Source organism: Sturnus vulgaris, chromosome 5 (assembly GCF_052056855.1).
Source record: "Sturnus vulgaris isolate bStuVul1 chromosome 5, bStuVul1.hap1, whole genome shotgun sequence".
In the NCBI taxonomy this organism is placed as follows: domain Eukaryota; kingdom Metazoa; phylum Chordata; class Aves; order Passeriformes; family Sturnidae; genus Sturnus; species Sturnus vulgaris.
This window is the reverse complement of record NC_142247.1, coordinates 60700391-60721799: the sequence shown is the minus strand read 5'-3', so window position 1 is coordinate 60721799 and position 21409 is coordinate 60700391. Positions and strand designations below refer to the sequence as shown.

At 40.2% G+C, this 21409-nt stretch overlaps 1 protein-coding gene across 2 annotated transcripts in view; it reads left to right on the top strand.

Annotated features, from left to right (window-relative positions):
* The window catches only part of LOC106848825 (B cell receptor associated protein 29), a 40801-nt gene extending 25217 nt beyond the window's left edge, over positions 1-15584 (top strand). For both annotated transcript variants that reach the window (XM_088165815.1, XM_014868992.2), the window contains 3 exons: positions 2099-2207; positions 9357-9457; positions 14625-15584. In XM_088165815.1, coding sequence (XP_088021941.1) covers positions 2099-2207; positions 9357-9457; positions 14625-14663 — 249 coding nt within the window. In that variant the 3' untranslated portion in view covers positions 14664-15584. The remainder of the gene's footprint in view (positions 1-2098; positions 2208-9356; positions 9458-14624) is intronic.
* The last annotated feature ends 5825 nt before the right edge of the window (positions 15585-21409 follow it).

Sequence of the window (21409 nt, the reverse complement as noted above, 5' to 3'; positions counted from 1 at the left end):
TTCTTATTAGGATTTTCTCCAGTCCTGAATGTATCTTCTAACTTGTACAATTAATATTTTGTATTTAATGTATTTTGTATTCTTCTTTTTATGGTAGGCCAGCCAATTTCAGAATACTTCCCTTTATTAGTAGAACAATGTTAGAGTATTAATGAGAATACTAACAAAAATTTCTTACTTTAAAAAACCACCAACAGACTGAAGAGATGTTATTTTTATGTGAAGAATGATTAGGCTGTGGTTCAATACTTAACTATTCAGGAAGGAAAGGCATGAAAGATAATTAAGATAAACGTATGAAATTTTTTCTTATAACTGTTTTGTTTGACTTTTGTTTGAAGCAGCTGAACCCCAAGTTGAATTCAGACAGCTAGACATAGGAAGGCTTTTAGAGTCCAGGGAATTGTCAAAACTTAATTCCCTGTGGATGTGTACAGGTTTCCTTCCACTTTGTCTAAAGCAGTGTCTATGGTTACTGGCACTGTCATTTTTTTGTAATCAATCTTTGTACGAAGACTCTGGACAAAAAGGTGTTATAAAACAAGGATCACTGGATTGTGTTAGGTGTTTCCCAAGTATAAAATTATTCCAAAATTTTGGGGTTTGGTATTTTGTCAAAATGATCCAAATTCTTCCCTCAGCCATGGAATTTGTCTCTTTACTGCTTACGGGTATGTTTTTTTTTCTTCTCTGTCCTGTTGGGGTTTTGCCAAAACTCCTCTTTTTTGTTCTGCTTTCACATTCTCTTAGCAACACATTCTCTTAGCTGCTTGTAAATGATAGACTACAGTTTCCAATTTCTGGCTATCTGTTTTTGTGTGTTTAATTGCATGATTTGCAAAAACACAGGTAGCCACAGGTACAGGCAGCATGCTGTGGCTGGATCTCCATTATGATGGACTTGGGAAGTGTTCAGGGTTAGAATATTTTAACTTCATAGACGTTGTATGGTTTGGGCTTCTCTGGGGCTTGGCCCCTGCATTTGTGTTTGTTTACTAGTGTGCTTCATTCCACCATTGAAGAGAAGTGAGAGCAATTGTACATAAGGCACTGGCTGCAAGTATAAATACTGTGAGTTTACTCTGGTGTGCAAGATCTGCACTGTCACCTGTTCAAAGGTTCCATGGAGCACGGAACTTGAGATAAACGTTTACAGAAATAGCTATTTGCATACTAATAGAAAGAGGTGAGCACAAAGCAAAGAAGACAATTGGCTATGGTTTTGTCACCAGCAGTTAAATGTCATCTCAGCTCTTTGATTAAATAGCTTCTGGAAATTTTTTTTTCAACTCTTTTCCTTAGATTGTTTACTAGCCTTTATAAACGGTTCTTTTACTTCTTCCTCAAATAATCTTTCCACTTTCCTCCTGCCTGTGCCTGGTAAGCTCTGATATTGCTAGTTCCCCTAACAGCTGTTTGTCTCAGTTGTTTTACTTTTCTTTTTCCTGTTAAGCATTTACCACTTTTTTTGCTATTACAGAGATGATGTGTGGTTAGATAGTAGAAGATTAATGAGGCAAAGATCTTGATATGGGATCTATTACACCTTAAGAGGGTGAATAAGTGTAGTAATACATTTTTGGAGTACAGGGAATATATTTCTCGTATCAAGTGTTTACAGGGCTCTTCCTTTCCTGGTTTTAGTCTTGAATTTCACTGGAAATCGAATCTGGATATTGGAACTATTCTGAAGATTGAAGTTGCTGCAAACCTACAAGAAGAGAATTAGAACCAGTTGCACATAAACGTGGCAGTGTTCTGTCACTGACAGACCTATCTTCTCAAAAATCCATTTTATAACCTAAATGAAAGTTATATACTTGAAGCAGACATGAAAAGTACTCTTACACAGGAGATAACACCATTCTATTACAAGTATGCCATTACCTGAAACACTGAGCTTGGTTTTTTTTGTTTTTTTTTTGTTTTTTTAATTGGGAGGATTTTTTTTTTCTACAATTACTATCTGCCTGTATCAGGTTGACATTTGATAAAACCTAATGCTTTGCAAGATCAGGGCTGACATTCTCTGAATATTTTGCATTAGTATCAGACTAATGAAAATAAAATTAATTGTAGCAACTGTGGTTTTTAATAGGCCTTGAGTGGAAAAGGAAATGGTAAAAAGAAAGAGTCAGATGCAACTGAGGAAAAGTTGAAGGAGGAAGTGGAACATTTGAAAGCAGAGCTGCAGAAGACATCAAATGGTGAGTATTAGTTAGGACTTCTTTGCAAATAAGAAAAAGATTATTTCAATGCTGAATGTCAAAAAAATGTTCTTGGTACAGCATGAACTAGCTTAATCTGTTTCCAGAACATTTGGCATGGGGCTTCTTTACATTTGACTGGGAACTGACAAAACATGCCATTGCCATCCTAATATTTTAGTAAACGTGTTCATTATGAAATTACATAAGGTGTAATTGGAACACCTTAGTTAAGTTGTAATTATTAACAAGTTGTACTGATACATTTAGGTGGTGTTGACTTGTCTTCACCAGTGACATGTCCAGGATGTGGAATCATTTGCAGGTTGCTTATAGGCATCAGTTTGATCTTTCATAGCAGCCACTCTCCCTATGTAAAATGGGGAAGTATTATGGTTGAGGGTTTTTACTACTATACGGTTTCTGTCAGACAGCAGAAAAGTCCTTGACTAGTATTCTAAATTTATATATATGTTCTGCAGCTGAGGTGTTAAGATGTTAGCTTTTTTTAATATTCTTTTTGTTTACAAGGAAACATACCTTGCAATTTGTAACATAATACTTTTCTTAGCAGCTTCCGTGTTTAAGGTTTAGGTTGTCAAAACTGCTTTACAGGCAGCCCAAATTGAGATAGAAGCAGATTTTACCTGTTTGGTTCTGTCTTACTGGATCTCTCAAGGTCTGTGATGCCTGTGAACACCTGCTCATCTGAAATCAGTGTTTTTAAGATAACACTGCCTGTGATCTTGTAAACATTAATCAGATGTTCAGACTGTAACAAAAATACTAATTTTCTTGGTATGAGATAGCATGTTATCATCAAAACATAACCCCACTTTCATATTGCCTGGCACTGCTACGACACTGTAAGAATAAATTTTTCAGAAATATTTCATAAATCCTTTTTCGCTGTCCACTGGGCATTCAAATAAAAAATGTAAACCAGCTGTTTTCAGCTGGGCTTGAAGCAACAAGAATCTTTAAATAGAAAGTCTCATTAGTTCACATTCTGAGGCATGTTTGATGGTGGGTTTTCCCTCTCCTGCTGTTTTCTTGAGGGAAGGGGGAAAAAGTGCCTTTGAAGTGACAGGATCAATGGAAAATTTAAATGCTTATGTTTTATTTAAACTAACTGGTGGTATGTAACACTAATATAATGTAAGCTTTTCAGTCAGGAATGCTAGAGAAAGCTAAGGAATAAATAGATTTACCTCATGCTGCTTCAGCTTCATTCTCCCCTGTCCATCCAAGAGGTGTATAAATTAAGGCATGCTTGAATCTTTTGTTAGGGCAGAAGTGGGAGAGTCTTTCTAAGGGGTGAATAGGAAAATATTTACAGCCCTTCTCCTGATTCCACCCCCCTCATTGCCAAAAACCCCATGGGTGGCATGGGAATTACCATGGGCAGCTAGGTGGTGTTGAGGTATATCTGTCTTACGTTTTTGTAAGTTTTCTTATATGTTATTTTGAGCAAATTGATAGCGAGAAAGCTTAAAGTACTTGATAAGAACAACCACATCTGTAGATGCAGCTTTCTAGAGAGTGTTAGAGAAAATGAACTTAACTGTTTTCTTTTGAAATTCCTGCAGCTGGGTAGATGAATGTTGACTGTCATGTTCACTAAGTGTGAGCAATGCATTACACAAAATGAAACCTGAGATTGGAAAGTTTGTTTTGCCTTTCCTAAGTAATTTGTTTCATGCTACTGAGCTTATGTGACTAACTTTTCTTTGTGTCCATAAAGTTCAATCCATGAAATTGCAGGTGGAGAGTGAAGAGATCTAAAGGGTGTCACCTAATAATGAAACAAAACAAAACTGGTAAAAAAATGAAAACTTTACTGGTTTTAATTTTTGAGGTTTACTTATTTTTTGTTTTTCAGCTATAGTATTAGTAAGAGTCATGAATTTGGATTTTGTTCTTGGTTGGTTGAGAGTTTGTATTTGGGCATTTTTTTGCTGCTTGAAAGGAAAATCTTTTTTTTTCTGTTTTCAAAAGCAGTTTCAAATATCCATTGCTCTGGTCTGGGACACTTATTAAGTTGCTGATGCATGGTCATATATTATTTTAGATTAGGCCATGAGTGGAAAGGTGGGTTAAGTCAGTATAGTGGCAGCCAGGAGGAGTCCTAAAGGTACATGTGCTTCACATTTAAGAAAACAGTTTAATATCAGATCAGTGCTATGACTTCAAAGGTCATGCAAATTTCCTGTAAAGTTTTGAATCAGTATTTATGACTGGCAGAGGAAATACTGTATTTCTCCTCTTTCTAAAATTGTGGCTAAAATCATAGTGTAGGCAGATTATTGCGGGCTTTCAGGAGACTAACCTCTAGCTCTTCATCTTTCTACCTTTTACAGGAAAACATAGACTACTTTTTTTTCCTCACTTAACAGTGAAATAAGTAAAATCTGAGGAAAGGTTGGACATTAATTGATTTTTCTATTACACTTAATGCCTTTTTTTGTTTTATTTTGCAAATGAATCAAAGAAGGCTAGTTCCTCACTATTCTATTGCAGACCCAGCGATTGTTGTCAGGGCTTTATAGACACCCAGCAGTGGGGCGAGCACTTTGAGAGCCTAAATCCATTTTTAGCATACCCAGACATGTAATAACATGACTGGTTAAAAACCTTCTGAGATGGTATTTTTTTGGATACACTTACATATTGTGAGAATGTCTTCTCGATATCTAGAGATAAATGTACATAGTTGTATCAATATCAGTACAGATGTGAGAATGTTTCTCCTGCTACACATTAGACATATTTCTAACAGAATATTGATTCAGATAATTAAAGGTTCTCAATATGGCTACTGGCCTAGGACCAATAGGAATTTTCTTGGGAAAGAAGACATGCCATGATAATGTTTCATTTTGATGGTTTGTGAAACTATTCAAAAAACCACAACAAGAGAAATTACCTGCAACTGGGCATGAGGTTAGAGCTGAGAGAAGCTTCATAAAGTCTTTTGTCCTTACAGTGTCCTTGTGTTGGGGCAGGAACAGGGCATGAAATACATACTGGTTCATCAAAGTAATTTTGATGCTTTTGAACTTTAGTTCAACTTTTTCTGAAAATACTCTGTTTATATATTGTTGTCATAGGCATATGGTGGGGCAGGAGGAAATTCTAATGGAACTTCCATGCATCCTTTAAAGAGGTTTGTTTTGTGTGCAGACTGACAAGAGTGTTCTTTGTTTCATGGTTGCAATAGTGTTGTAGGAGACAGGAAGACAGCAACAATTCATGTAGAGGGCTGGTTTTGAAATAACTTCTAACTGTTGGCTATTCTAGAAAGTATGCATGTACAGATGTACAGCTCTCACTTAAATGTGAAGATTACTACATGTTGGAAATGTGTTAAAAAAATTTTAAAAATACAGACATTGGGAATACATTCCATAAAACTGTTGCAAGGGAGAGTTCAGTTTAGCCTTGGTGTGGCTGGGTAGGCTTGTGCCATGTGTGAAAACTACACTGAGCTTCACTGATGCACTCCAGTTTTTAAAAACAAACAAGTTTAAAGAATTGACCACAGTCTTGTTATTTAGCCAATGGCAGAGGGGGGTTGAGAAACAAGGCCTGTCTTACTTAACCTTACTTTGTACAAAACTCTTGAGATGATAACCAAGGGTGGGAGCCATTGCAGTGTCACATGCAGCAAGAGTTGATACTTGCATTTGTTGATTGGAAGAGATGGCTGCATACAACAAACATGGGTTTATTATACAAGGCTGTTTATGCCATCCGATGATGCTGTAACATCCCTTTTGTAACAAAATTTTATTTGAAGTTGCAAAAGGTACTTGAAGCAAATTTGTAAATTTTTTGGCCCTGCCTTCTCATTTTAAATTCTGACCATTACATCTTAAGAAGAGAATTCAGAATTAGTATGGAGTTACTTTGACTGGAGTTGTGTTCCCAGCCTTACAGTGTATTTGTTGGCAAATCTCTTGTGCCGTCAGTGCCTAAATTCTTAAATGTGAATAGCTCTTTTTTAACTTGAAAACTCTTTTAAGAGAGGGCTCTTTTTTACTCTTCAGCTAGGCCAAATCATTTGGGTTGTAGGCATGTATTGTAAGCAATGCTAATGTAAGTTCCAGATCGTTTCCTTAGTAGCAAGCACTGTAAGTCAAGTGATTTAGTCAGACCAGGACTAGTAGTTGTGCAAGGAAATTCCCAAAGAATTATTAGTTGTTTTTGTTGCTGTTTGGTTTTGGTTTTAGTGTTAGGTTCTCCATCATTGTTGAAATGAGAAGATCATGGAAATGCTACAGCTATTGGGCTATGGTAATGTAGCTCCTCAGAGCAGTTTTATTCCTCATACTTAGAATTCAGAGTGATCTGAAGTAAACTATCTCTCCTGGAATAGGATTCAGAGAATGTGGTGAAAGGACATGTTGTCTACTTTTCCCAGACCATACATGTTACATTAGTTTATGGACCTTCAATCACACATAAGTGTAAAGAGGTAAAGTTTTCCACAAATGTCTTCCATTGAAACACTGCCCTAGGAGTAGTTTGTTGATTTTTCTTGGAAGGAGAGAAGGAGTGGAAAAGGATAGCCTACCTCTCATAGTACTGAGGCTGGATTCTGTGTTTGGAACTTACTGGTGCTTACTGGAACTTACTCAATGGGTGCATTAATGTAGAAGTAGCATCCTCACCTCCTGCCTGCTCATGCTCTGACTTGGTGGGAGGTGTCAGCTGTGGGGGCTTGCTTGCTGACAGTCCAGCTGTTGTGCTCCTGTGAGGCAAAGTAACAGGCCAGATGGAAGCCAGAAATAATAACTGAGTGTATTGTGCACACAAAGGATCTCCTGTTTCCTGCTGGATCCGTGTTCCTGTGATAGGATCCGTATGACAAACAGTGTACCTGATGAACTCAGCTGCTCTGCAGTGCTCGTGCAACCACAGAGGAGCTGGGCACTGCTGTGTGGACACTGGTGCTTCACAAGGCACCCAGGGAAACGGTGCACTGAGGAATCCACGTTGTCAAAGACATGATGCTCCTTTTAATTGTGTGGCCCCAACAGAAATGAGTCTGGATTTGGTGGTTTGTTGATGTTTTGGGATTTCTGTCCATAGCCAACACAGGTGGAAAGGACAATCTGTTCTTTGCTGTTTCTTCTTCTAGGGTTAGGTGAGGTATTCTGTCATACATCTGTTTTGGTCAAAACATTAAAACAATGCAGTAGCTTGTTTTCTTTCTTGACTTGTAGATACTTTTAGATACTTTGTTCATGTTTTAAAGATAAAGTAGTTTTTAGTTGCAGCTAAAGTCCTGTGCTGCTACTTATAAATAACTAAATAGTATTGGTTCAATAATACTGAATTACAACTTTTTCAGAAGTGAGATATTACTAATTTTTATTATACTATGTACAAGAATGTTCAAACAAAAGCAAGATTTATCTTTCTAATTAGCAAATTCTTGGAAAAGTGAAATAGCATATGTGTGGGGTTTTTTTTGTCTACAACTTAAAATTCAGAAGTTTATCAAATTGTAACAAGTTTATTTTATCGATATCCAAATTTTACTATTGAATATTTTAGACAGTACCAAGATCAGAGAGAGAGTAAATGCAGTGGGGTTTGACTTCTCACATGTGTGGAAATGAAAGTTATTCCAAATACCAAAACCTTCAGAGAATCTGTATTGGTGCTGTCAAGAATTACTTAAAGAACGAAGGAAAACTGTGTGAGAATATGGAAATAAAAGGATTTAAAGAGAAATTATGAGTTTTTAATCATGTTGGAATCAATAGACAAAATGTTCTTGACTCGAGTGAATCAGAATATCAGGGTAGGTAAATGTCCTGTTACAGGAAAACCACTTGGAGAGTTCTGAAATGAGAATTATTTTTCATCTATACATTCAAATTAATTATATAAAAATAACAGAGATTGTGCATGAGGGAGTTCTCCTTCTTGCATGTAGGAAAGTGGTCAAATCTCATTTCCTGATGTTTCAGGAACTTGCACCCAAAGAGAAATCTGGTTCATACCAGACTGCTTGTAACTCACCACTTAACAAAAACTTTGTCTAGCTCCTCAGAACAGGCTTTTAGAGGTGCTGCAATTCTTGAGTGCAGTGGGGGTCTCTGGAAAAGAAGAATCTCTCTCAGGGAGTTCACAATCAAAGGATAGATTGTTTTGGAACAAGGAAATTCTCAAATATTCTTATTTGTACCATCAGATTTGGTTGTTTGGGTTTTTTAAGTGGCCATGTGAGGCAGCCTTACTAGGTCATTAACAACATTTCTTTGTTTTCACATGAATAGGTCAAGATTTAGACTATGCCTGTGGTGCTGCATCAGAGAAGTCTAATGATCCCTGGGATACCTATAGCAGAGGAATATGAAAATGTCTAAATGACCTTACATAACAGCTTAGGACTACTAATGGCTTTGACACTTTGTACTGATTTATCCTGTATTGTAAAATAGCCCCTATGGGGTCCTAGGCTGTTTAGTGCTGCAGCATAAATGTGCTTTCAGTTTGTGTTGAGATGGAGTAGAGTAATAATTACTTTTTTCTCATGTTGAAAACCTGTTCAGAGTTGTTTGTCCACCCACCACCATTTCTGCATTTTCATCCATAAACTGATGCTGCTAATAGTGAACTCATGCATGGTAAAATTGAGAACAGGGTGAAAAGGTGAGATCTGTACTCCTGGAATGATGTGATCATCTCCCTCCTTACAATGTTTTGTAGATGATCTCGGTTTCTCGGTTTCTGTGTGAGAATCTTGCCCAATGTTCCCTCCTCTTTTTAAGAGATCTGACAGTTTTGATTTTGGAGTTGCACAGTTTTGTTTTTCTAGAACTGTCTCCTGCAATGTGACAGAACACTTTAGTTATCACTACTAGTCACCTCTTTCGGTTTATTGGCCTCATCCCTACCTTTCTTACAGGCTCTTCCTGTTCCTTGTGTTGATCTTTCTGCACATTGGCCATTTTTTTTTCCACTCCCTGCCCTCAGCTTCTTTTCCTGTGTCCATCTGTGATGCTGTGTTTTAAATTCTAAGCTATTTCAGAGGAGGGACTGTTTACTGCAATGGAGCCCTAATGCACATCTAGGGCTCTGAGGAACTGCAAGACTACAGGTAATAATAAATACACCAATTCTGGTATTTTACAGCTTTCCATAAGGCAAAAACTGAAGTGGCTGCAGTTAAAAAGCAGTCTGAAGGCCTTAGAAGAGAATATGATCATCTGATGAAAAAATTTGAACAGCTTCAGGTAGGTACATACAAGCACTGTGTTTTGAAATTGTACCAGCAAATTCTGTTTATTGGTATTTATCGTGCAAGAGAATTTACCAAAATCTTTAGGATAGCATAAAATTACAATTGGCAGCGTTCCTTAAACTTCTTCAATATAGTAGAATTTTATTCCACGTTATTAGCATTTTTTTTTCTTGCACTTTGGTTGACAGAGCTCAGGTTATCGTTAGCTTCAATTTTGCTGTTACTTGGAAAATAAGATTCAGATAGCTTTGCATGTTGATCAAACTGAAATACTGTAATAAAATGATAGATGTGTGTGGTGGGGGGAGCATATACGCAATTTGTATAAGTAATTTTATTTTGTTTGCTCTTAAAACATGCTTTTGCAATTCTGGATTATAAATGTTGCAATATTGTTGATATACAAGGATAAAAACCCCAGCAAACAGCCTAGGCTAAAAATAGGCTACTATAAAATTCAAACTGAAGTACAAATAATTTTTTAAAGACCAAACCATGTTAAGCAAAAGTTCAATTAGCTATTTCATTGAGTTTCTTATGTGCGTGGCAATAATACCCATAAGATATGCAGTAAGTATTTCTGGTAGAACTGAGAGTCTGTGCTTTTAAGTTGTCTGACAGGCATTCATATGCTCCATACCTAACATCTGTCTTGAGCAAAATTCAGTAAGAATGAAAGTTAAGCTATTTACAAGTAGTGGTCTTGGGTAGAAACAAACGATGATTAAAATTATGATGATCTGCTTTTCAAGAAGAGTTACATAGAATTCACAGAATGACTGGGTTGGAAGAGACCTTCAAGATTGAGTCCAACCCATGCCCTAACACCTCACCTAAACCATGGTACTGAGTACCACATCCAGTCTTTTTTTTAAACACATCCAGGGATGGTGACTCCACTACCTCCCCAGGCAGACCATTCCAGTACTTGATCACTCTTTCTGTGAAAAACTTTTCCTGATATCCACCCTATATTTCCCTTGACACAGCTTGAGACTGTGTCCTCTAGTTCTGTCAGTTGCTGCCTGGTGAGAGAGACCAACCCCTACCTGACTACAGCCACCTTTCAGGGAGTTGTAGAGAGTGACAAGGTCACCCCTGAGTCTCCTTTTCTCCAGGCTAAACAACCCCAGCTCCCTCAGCCATTCCTCACAGGGTTTGTGTTCCAAGCCCCTCCCCAGCCCCGTTGCCTCCTCTGGATGTGCTCAATTGTCTCAAGGTCCTTCCCAAACTGATGGGACAGGACTGGACACAGCACTCAAGGTGTGACCTCACCAGTGCTGAGTACAGGGGAAGAATGACCTTCCTGCTCCTGGTGGTCACACTGTTCCTGATCCAGGCCAGGGGCCATTGGCCTTCTTGGCCACTGCTGGCTCATGTTCAGCCGACTGTCAACCAGTACCCCCAGGTCCCTTTCTGCCTGGGCACTGTCCAGCCACACCATCCCCAGCCTGTAACATTGCAGGGGGTTATTGTGGCCAAAATGCAGGACTCGGCACTTGGACTTATTAAACTTCATCTTATTGGACTCTGCCCGTCCATCCAACCATTCCAGGTCTTTCTGCAGAGCCCTCCTACCTTCCAACACATCAACACACACTCCCATCTTAGTGTTGTCTACAAATTTACTAATGAAAGACTCAACACCCTCATCCATGTCACCAATAAAAAGATTGAACAGGACTGGCCCCAGCACAGACCCCTGAGGGACACCACTGGTGACTGACCCCAGCTGGGTGCAGCACCATTCACCAGCACTCTCTGGGCCCAGCCATCCAGCCAGTTCTTAACCCAGCAAAGAGTGCTCCTGTCCAAGCCACGGGCTTCCAGCTTTTCCAGGGAATGCTATGGGAGGCAGTGTCAAAGGCCTTGCTCAAGTCCAGGTACACAACATCCACAGCTTTTCCTGCATCCACCAGGTAGGTCAGTTGGTCATAAAAGGAGATCAGGTTGGTCAAACATGACCTACTCCTCCTGAACCCACGGTGGCTGGGTCTGACACCCTGGCCATCCTCTAAGTGCTGTGTGATGGCACTCAGTACAAACTGTTCCATTACCTTACCAGGTACTGAGGTTAGGCTGACTGGTCTATAATTACCAGGATCCTCCTTCTCACCCTTTTTGTGAATGGGTGTCACACTGGCCAGCTTCCAGTCATCTGGAACCTCACCAGTGTCCCAGGACTGCTGGCAAATGATGGAGAGTGGCTTTGCAAGCTCGTCTGCCAGCTCTCTCATCACCCTGGGGTGGATCCCATCTTTTCCCATAGACTTATGAACATCCAAGCTGCTTAGAAGTTCTCTTACTGCCTCCTCCTGGATAACAGGGAGACCATTCTTCTCCCTGACACAATCAACCAACCCAGGAGGACAGCTATCCTGAGGACAAGCCACCTTCCCACTAAAGATTGAGGCAAAGAAGGTGTTAAGCACTTCTGCTTTCTCCTCATCTGCAGTTACTAAGTTCCCTCCCTCATCCAATAAAGAACAAAGGCTGGACTTGCCCTTCTTTTTACCATTAATATATTTGTAAAAACATTTTTGTTATCTTTTACAGAAGTTGCCATCTTTAGTTCAAACAGAGCTTTGGCCTCCCTAATTTTTTTCCTACATGCTCTAGCAGCCCCCTTAAATACTTGAGGGACCTGACCCTCCTTCCAAAGATCATACATCCTCTTTTTATTCCTAAATTCCTCCAAAACCTCCTTGCCCATCCAGGCTGGACGTTTGCCTCGTCAACTCGCCTTTTGACACACAGGGACAGTCTGTTCCTGTGCCCTCAAGATCTCCGTTTTGAAGCATGCCCACCTTTCCTGAACTCCTTTGTTTTTAAGGGCTGCTTCCCAAGGAACTCTCTGAATAAGTCTCCTAAATAGGCCAAAGTCTGCCCTCTGGAAGTACAATGTAAAAGTTTTATTGATATTCCTCCTGATTTCACCAAATATCGAGAACTTTATAATTTCATGATCACTATGCCCCAAGCGACCTCCAACCACCACATCTCCCATCAGCTCATCTCTATTTGCCAACAACAGGTCTAACATACTCCTTTCCGTGGTGGGCTCACTCACCAGCTGTGTCAAAAAGTTGTCCTCCATATGGGCTGCCTTTTTTTGGCTGTAATAAGTTCCCAGCATATGTCTGGCAAGTTGAAGTCACCTACAAGGCTAATGATCCTGAAACATTATCTAGCTGCTTATAGAATAAGTTGTCTACTTTTTCTTTCTGGTTGGGTGGACGATAACAGACTCGCAATAGGATGTCAGCCTTGTTGGCCTTACTCTTAATTCTTATCCATAGGCATTCAACTTCATCATCATTAGTTTCAATACCTATGACATCAAAAGCCTCTCTAATATAAAGGGCCACCCCTCCACCTCTTCTCCCTTTCCTGTCTCTCCTGAAGAGCTTGTAGCCATCCAGTGCAGTGCCCCAGCTGTGTGAGTCATCCCACCACGTTTCTGTGATGGCCACTGCATCATAGCTCTGCCATTGCACCGTGGCTTCCAGCTCTTCCTGTTTGTTACCCATGCTGTGTGCATTGGTCTGCATGCACCTCAGCTGGGCTACTGATTTCACCCCTATCTCAGGTTTCTACCTTTGGGCCTGCTTCTAGACAGCCCAGCTGCATCCCTTTCCCCCTTCAAACCTAGTTTAAAGCCCTCTCAACAAGGTCTTCCAGTTCATGAGCTAAAATCCTTTTGTCCTTAACTGAGAGATGGATCCCATCTGGTTCCAGCAGGCAGGTGCCGTAAAAGTTGCCCCATGATCAAAAAGTCCAAAATTTTGCCAATGACACCAACCCTTGAGCCACTTGTTAATGATGTGAGTTCTCCTATTCTTTTCACCATTTATCTCAACCACCAAGGGGACTGAGGAAAAGACTACCTGTGCCCCTGTCCTATCAACCACTTGACCCAGTGCCCTAAAGTCTCTTTTAATTACCCTGACACTCCTCTTTTCAATCTCATCACTGCCAGCCTGGAGTATCAGCAGTGGGTAATAATCAGAGGGCTGGATCAGTCTGGGGAGTCTCTCAGTAATACCCCATACCCTGTTTGCCCCCACTCCTGTTTGCCCCGCTCCTGTTTGCAGGCTCCTGTTTCCCACCCCTCCTGTTTGCAGACTCCTGTTTGCCCCCACTCCTGTTTGCCCCGCTCCTGTTTGCAGACTCCTGTTTGCCCCGCTCCTGTTTGCAGGCTCCTGTTTGCCCCCACTCTTCTTTTCCCCCGCTCCTGTTTGCACACTCCTGTTTGCCCCGCTCCTGTTTGCCCCACTCTTGTTTGCCCCCACTCCTCTTTTCCCCCGTTCCTGTTTGCCCACTCGTTTGCCCCCGCTCCTGTTTGCCCTGCTCCTGTTTGCTCCACTCTTGTTTGCCCCCACTCCTGTTTTCCCCCCCTCCTGTTTGCACGCTCCTGTTTGCCCTGCTCCTGTTTGCCCCACTCCTGTTTGCCCCGCTCCTGTTTGCCCGCTCCTATTTTCCCCCACTCCTGTCACCACGCTCCCTAGAGGCCTCCTATAAGCAGCCATGCAACGAGGAAGGAAGCCCACCCCGTTCCTGCGTGACTCACAAGTTGTTCAGTCCTGTATTAATAAAAAAAAAAAGACAGTTATGACCTGGTTATAATTTTCTTTCCTGTACTCTGTGAAACCATTTACTTATTCCTGGCCTCACCCTGTACTTCTACAGAGATTGCTCAGCTGATCACTGTGTTCAGTTCAAGACCACCATGCATGGCCTGTCCTTGTGCTTCTCTGTGTAATGAGCCATGTAGTCCTGCTGCATTTCTTACAGACTTGTGGTCTAAAACATACATCCTTACCATCATCTGTTTACCTCTGAGTGGAAAGAACGGAAGGTACTGAGCACACAGTAGATGCAACTCCCAAGGATAAGTGAGTTGATAGCAGAAAATGTTTTCTGCTGTTTGCTGCACAGCTCACCTGTAATACCAAAGGGAGCAGAACTAGGCTGCACAGCCTTGACTGCTGGCAGCAGAAGCTCGGATGTTCTGTGTGATAGTGTTAATGGGACTACATCTTAGAAAGGTGTATGGTGAACAAATCAGGTGTGACTGCAAAAGGTCAAAATGTGGCATCTGGAGTCAGTGGTTTCTGATCTTGCCAAACTTAAATTATTTTTCATCTGTCTCTTTTCAGCAAAGTTTAAATAAAGCAGAAGATAAGAAGGACCTGTAAGTTCATCTAAGACAGATGGCATTTCTACAGTTGCTTGAATGAGAAGAGTCTTGTGCTGTTGATGTTCCTGATGCATACCTGAAACAAAACTTGATTTTTCTGAAAAGCACATGCGTTGCAGGTCTCTGTTCAGATTCCTCTAATATATTGGTTGCCAAAATGTTCTGTGTTGCAAATAAAATGTTAAGTGGCTTACCAGATTTACCTTGGAGTTTGTCGCTGCTCTCGTGAGGAGAAACTCGAAAATCTTTCAACTCCACCTGGAGCAACCTGTTTTCCAAGCTTTTTCCTCCCATAATGGCAACAGATCACCATTGCTTGTAGCATTTGAGTGAGGTTATATATCACACTAGATCATAAAAACGATTACTTAAACCTCCTTTGCAGCACCTGTTTGGAGGGTTAAAAATTCAGTTCCCAGTGGGTTGAAGAAAACTGAAGACCTTTTATCAGTGGAAAACTGAATGACAATCAGTCTAAGGAAAATAAAGAGAGAAACACTGCATTTCTAAATCCAACTCACTAGCTTGTGACTTTCACTTTAGCCACATGGATTTGAGTGTATTTTAACAAACAATATTTTGCATGCCTCTAGTTTATTTTTCTTTACTATATTGGGATATTTCAGTTTTGGGTTGGCTGGTATTAGCAGTCTTTATTTTTACACTGTTTACATTGGTTTACTCCTTATGTACCACCTAACTTCTTTTGCCTCGCTAAGTAAAAAATCTTTTTAAATGTAGATAGTTTGGTTTGTTTTGTTTTGTTTTCATGGATACGATACCTCAAATAAATGTGCACTGTTTTGCATAAGACCTTTTTGGTATTCAGAAAGTTGTTTTGAGTTTATTTGTTAGTTGGTTCCAGTTTATATTTGAAAGTTTGATATGTTTGTTATATTAAAGGGATTGTTTAAGTTCATGGTTTCTGGATTTATTCTTGTAAATTTCTCCCAGTATACTGTCTCATCCTAGTTAATAGTTATATACACTCAGAACAAAGTAGACTTCTAACTTGGTGATGTTTAACTTTTCTTGAAAATACAGTATTCATAGTGGTAGTTTTGCTTGCTCTGGAAATGTAATTTGTTTAGCTTAGAATTTGAACAGCTTATCAAGTAGTATAAGGCATAATAACATACTGTATTAAGTACAAAGGTGTATGTTTAAAAAAAATACTTTATCCTTGCTGAAGTAGTATAGAATGTGTTTTCAGAGATTCTGTAACACTCAAGATTTGTTTTTATTAATATAAAAACTTCCAGGAAAAGTTGCAGATTTTTCATACCTGCATGCACATGTTTTGAAGATGTAGTTGAATGCATCTTTGGTCTTTTTTTTCCCCACCCCTTTCTGAAATATTTAAAATTGTGGTGGAATGTTATCTCCAGTCAGATCCAAAGGCTGTGGTTGAAAGCCTTGGAAGTATAACAGCAAATGCTAGTTTTAATAACAGAACCAAAAAAACCTCACGTTTCTTACTTCAAGGCACCAAACAAAAGCAAATAACTTGCTTATTATTTACTGTTATCTACTCAAATTTCAAACACTTCTGCTCATATAAGTGCACTATGCTTTTCATCCTTAAAAATTTATCTCAAAAAATACCATGGAATGAAAAATGGATGGCTGTGAATGCAGTGATAGTACTGATACTTCTCCTTGAGAAGGAACTGAATGCTTTACACAGTTTTTTTGCTGTAGAGCATGACTGAAGTGTGAAGGAGTACAGGGTGGTATGCACTGTTCCCTTGGGGCTGGAATGAGGCTGGGTATTTTCAGACATGCAACATGCATTCAACACTTGATAGATACATGCTGTAATACATTACACAGAAAACCCTGATATCAGGCCACGGGGAAATGTTCCCTGCACTGGCGATTCCTTAAACACAGACGTTGTATTTTGCCTCCATTCACTTCTTCTGCCATGTCCATTACTTGGATCCTTTGTCAGGTTTCCCTGTCACAGAGTACATGATCATCATTTTTCTACTTGTCTGTTGTGGATGGTCACACACATTTCACTGTTGCATTATCTTAGTTGCATTATCACACTTCCAGCTCTTTGGAGTCCCAGACTTGTTCACAGAAAAATAATCTTCTGTTACTCAGATTGAAATGATTTTGTAGATTTTGCTATGTAGAACTCTATTCTTGGAAAGAACATGGGGTTTGTAAAATTATAAGTCTAAATAGTGTAACTGGAAGTTCTAGTAGATGGCAAATCCTTGTGAATGTTTTGCATTTGTTTCACGTTATATGCTTTCAGAGCTTGTGGGAATCTGGATTGGCCAACTTTGACTACAGTTCTCTCATTGGTAATGTTTCAAGTTATCGTTGATATACAGGGAAAGAATGAATCAAAATTTCATGCTTTTATCTCCTGATCTTTCAGGCTGTTGGGTCACATTTTGGTCACATGTGCCTGTGTTGTGGGAAAGAAGTTGAAAAAAGTTAAATCTCCGCTAATACTGGTGGAATCAAAATAACTTCTGTACTTCTGTTGGACAGTTAATTTATTCTGAGTATGTCTCCAGAAGTAAGAATTTGGAGCTCTTTATACTCTAAATAACATCAAAGTAATTGCCTTGTTGTTTTGGAGCCTTTTTTTCCTCTTTACAAAATAGAAAATGTGCATTTTCCATACTTTCAGTAGGGAAGCATGGGAGATATTATTCTAAAAATATTTGCACAGGTTTAACTGACAGTAGCTTAAAAAAAATTTTTTTGAAGGGTGTTTCCATATTTTTTTCATAAACCTCTTTTTCTGCTGAGTCAAGAAACCAGTGAGGTCATGGTGGGTGCATGAGAGCTGACCTGAATATTAATAGACCTGGCTACATGCTTTGGTGTTACCTCAAATGAAAGCACCTGTAGCTAGGCAGGATGTTTTCCCCTGTTTTTATTTTTGCAACAAACATGTGACAATACATATTCCTTAATAACATAAATTGTGCAAAATCTTTTCTGAAAATGAACCCTTGCATTAGCACTTCCTGTGTGTTTGCTGCCACAGTAGTCCCTGGCTACGTAGCCTCATTGAAAAGACACTGTGCTTTCCTAGCTTCTTGTAAAGGGTGAAAGCTCAGCTTTTCTCTCAGCATTGAAATAACATTTGTTTTTTCCAAATGTGAAGTTACTGTAAAAGTACTACATGACTACCTCAGTTCTCAAGTGTTCCTTGAAATTCTGAATTTACTCTTCAGGACAGAAGCCCTCATTTAGCTTTGCCTTTGGACACTGCTTATCACCCTCTCAGCTGTAGTCTGGGTCCTGTTACAATCTAATACAAGTCATTTTACAGATAAATTGGAAAATCAGCTCTTAGTTATTTCATTCTTTTCCTTCAGTACTCTCTGCTGCCTATTGCTGTGTGCACAAATTGTGGAACATCTGAAAACATAGTTCTAAAACTGAGCATCCTCAGTTCAGGAATAACGTGGAATGTTTTATTTTCTATTATAAAGTGTAACACTTGTGTTTTGTTTACGAGGTAATGTACAAATAGAGACAAGCATTGCAAGGTGTACTTGTGAGGAAAACAAGAGTTTCTCTAGTTTTGTGTCCACTCTGAAATGCAGCTGTGGTCCAAAGAAGTTTTTCTACCACCTACAAGGGCAGGTGCCCTGACGAGATTTTGCTATTCCATCTCCAGCTTTGTGAGAGCTAAGCAGAGAGGGAAGCAGACGATACAGCCCACGACTATACATGCTAAAAGATTCCCTGCAGGACTATGTGAAGATGGTCTGCATGAAGCACATGTGGGATGTTTGGATTCTCAAACATACTTGGATGCACCAGGGTTTAGCGAGTGGCAACCTCGCCACAATGTCTAGTGACTAGTAGGAGTTAGATATTAGGTCTAGTCTGTCTGTTGGAAAGGAGGCAATGCCAAAACCAGCTACCAGGGAACATGGGATGTAGGAAGGATCTCTGAAACTAGTCTGGAAATTGGACACCAATTACTGCTGTCATGAAAGCATGTCTGCAAGACTCTCTACATAAATAACTGTTGTTTTAACCCTTTGTCCTGCTGCTTGAGGTCAGACTGTCTGTGTAGCCTGATTTGATTTGTTCTTGTCTTTGAGAACACAGCCAGAAGAGGCAGTAGCTTTGGTGATAATTGTGTTTTGCAAGATAGTGTAATAACTTCTCACCTAGGTAGTGAGACCATATGCTACATCTTACTAAGTGTGAGGTTTAAATCCCCATTCCTCTGACTATGGAAGAAGGAGGTGCTAAACTACTCCCTTCTTTGTAAGTTTAACAGGGTATGGAATGGACAACGTGAGAGGAAGGAAGAGAGGAACTGTTATTCTTGGCCAGTAGGGACAAAATCTTAGTCTTTGATTCTTCTCCAGACATGACTTGGGCATTAGAGATCTAAGGAAACAGTGCATACGGTGAAATAGGGGTCTTGAAAACAGGCTGTGTCTGTCCTAGGTTGTTTGTTTCATACCAAGTACAAAGTGAACATGAACTAATTAGAAAATAATAGCAAATAATAAGGTAAACAAAAGGATTCAGAAGACCGATGCAGATTTCAAGCTAAAAAAACCTAAACACCCTCCCCCCAAAAAACAACAAAAGACCCTCCACAAAAAAAAAAAAAAAAAAAAAAGCAACCAAGCAAATAAAAAAGCTAACATTGAAAAATGAAAAACTAAGAGCCTGCCTTCTAGCTTGAAAGGTAGGAGGAAGGGAGGTGCATCCTGAGTGGGGTCAGCAACATCACAATTCAGAAACACATTGCATCTGATTTGACACAGATGTGTCTCTGTGTATGGGATCCATTCTGAGCTAGGGTTTACAGTCTTTAGCTTCTTCCTCAAATAATTGTTTTTTCAAATTCTGGTAAATGCATTGTGTTACACAGATGGAAATTTTTTTTCTTGAAACCTCTTGTCCTACAGAGTTCTCATTTGTACAACATCTGCAGGTGCTCCTACCACATCTCATCACCTGAGGTGCTGAAGCTTGGAGTGTTCAGGCAGTTCAGGCAGACGTGCTGCAGGAAACAAATTTGCAAGGAGTTACAGTCAATTCAGCTTCTTCTGACTGTACCCTTCCTGTGTTAATTACGTGTTCAGTACTATGTCTTTTCCTCTTGATACCAAGCAGTTCTCCTCTAAAATCCTAGTTATATAAGTAATAAGATAATTGTAGTTTTGTGGATATTCTAGGAGAAAATAATAGGTAATACACATACCACAGTTTATGTGGTAAGTGTAGGGCATCTACACTGGGTTCCTGCAAATGATTTTGCTGTTGTTCTTTGTTTTATGATTGGCCTAGAAGCCATTATACCTTCTGGAGTAATTTCATTGTCTTTGTATCAATTTTAGAACTAAGATGATGTTACCACAACAGCTTTTCCTAGTTAGTTTTCAAAACTGCTTTCAAGGTGCTCTGTTTTTATCTGGAGTGGATTCTAACCTAATACATTAGTTTTGATGCCAGGTCAGTTTTCAGTATGTGCTTTAGAATATGTCTAATATATCTTTTCCAATATTACTTCCATTTCCCTATACTATCATCTACTAATGAGAAAATCTGAAAGTTTTCCCACCCTGGATTAAGTAACATTTACATCAGACCACTTTCCTTGTTCCTCTGGAACAAGGCAGCTTTTACTGACTCGAGTGCCATGCTTACAGGTTTCTACAAAATGCTGGGACTTGTTTTGGGAGGCTGGCTGCTTCACTGCAGGATACAACATTGCTCATATCAAAACAGTTCAACAGTTTACCCAGATTTCCTTACAGTACAGCAGAGAGGAAGCCAGTTGCAGAATTAGGAAACCTGAATTGTGTTAACCCTACTAAAAAATATTTCAGCAAATAGCTTCTTTCCATTTTAGTAATGCTGGCTTCAGTATGTCTGAAGTTAGGGCTATTGTTAATTGCTTTGAAACCAACTCCATGCCTGAGTAGTTCATGGAACAAATACTTTACTTGATGCTGTACCCTCAGTACATCTTTGGTTTTGGCTGAAACACTGGCACTGATTCTTATTTCAGGAAGTCTCCTAGGTGAGGAGGACATGTGCTTTGCTTCATTCCTGCAAGATCTTTGCTAGGTTGTCTGCTGTACATAATGTAGAAGAGCTGAAATACAGCCAGCAGTATTCAGCATGCAGGACTGACTTTTGCAGCCTCAGTCCTATCCATAATCCGAAATTACAGCAAGGCTACCAGGAGCTCATTCCCAATGAGCCTCCTTCAGCAAACCAGAAGCTGCAGCCCTGGGCCACCCTGTCCTTTCAGATGTGACGCAAAGAGCCTGTGGGGCCTGAGCCACTTCTTCCCACCGAGGCTCCTGCGTGAGCTCCGGCTGGTTTGGAGAGCAGGTGTTGTGTATTAGGCATTTATATCTATGCATGGAGACAACTGACAAGACTTGGGTCACGGGATGCAGCAGGGCTTTGGAAACTAACTCCAGGGAGGCTTCCGTGCGGGCCAAGCAATTGTGCGAGAGTGGCTGGTCCTATCTCACTCCCTCAGGCTCGCCTTAACAGCGAGCACTTTGGCCGGCCGCCGGCGGGCAGGTGGCTCTGAGGGGCAGCTGGTGAGGGGCAGAGGCCATCACCTGTCGGCGGGGTTCGTGTGCGTGCAGCAAGCCCCGCTCCGCACGCCCCACAGTCATTCCCCCACCGCCTGCCCTCGGGCGGCCGCCGCCTTTGAAGTGCAGCCCCCGCCCGAGGGACGGGCGCTGTCGGGGCGGTTCGGGGAGCGCCGGCCGGAGC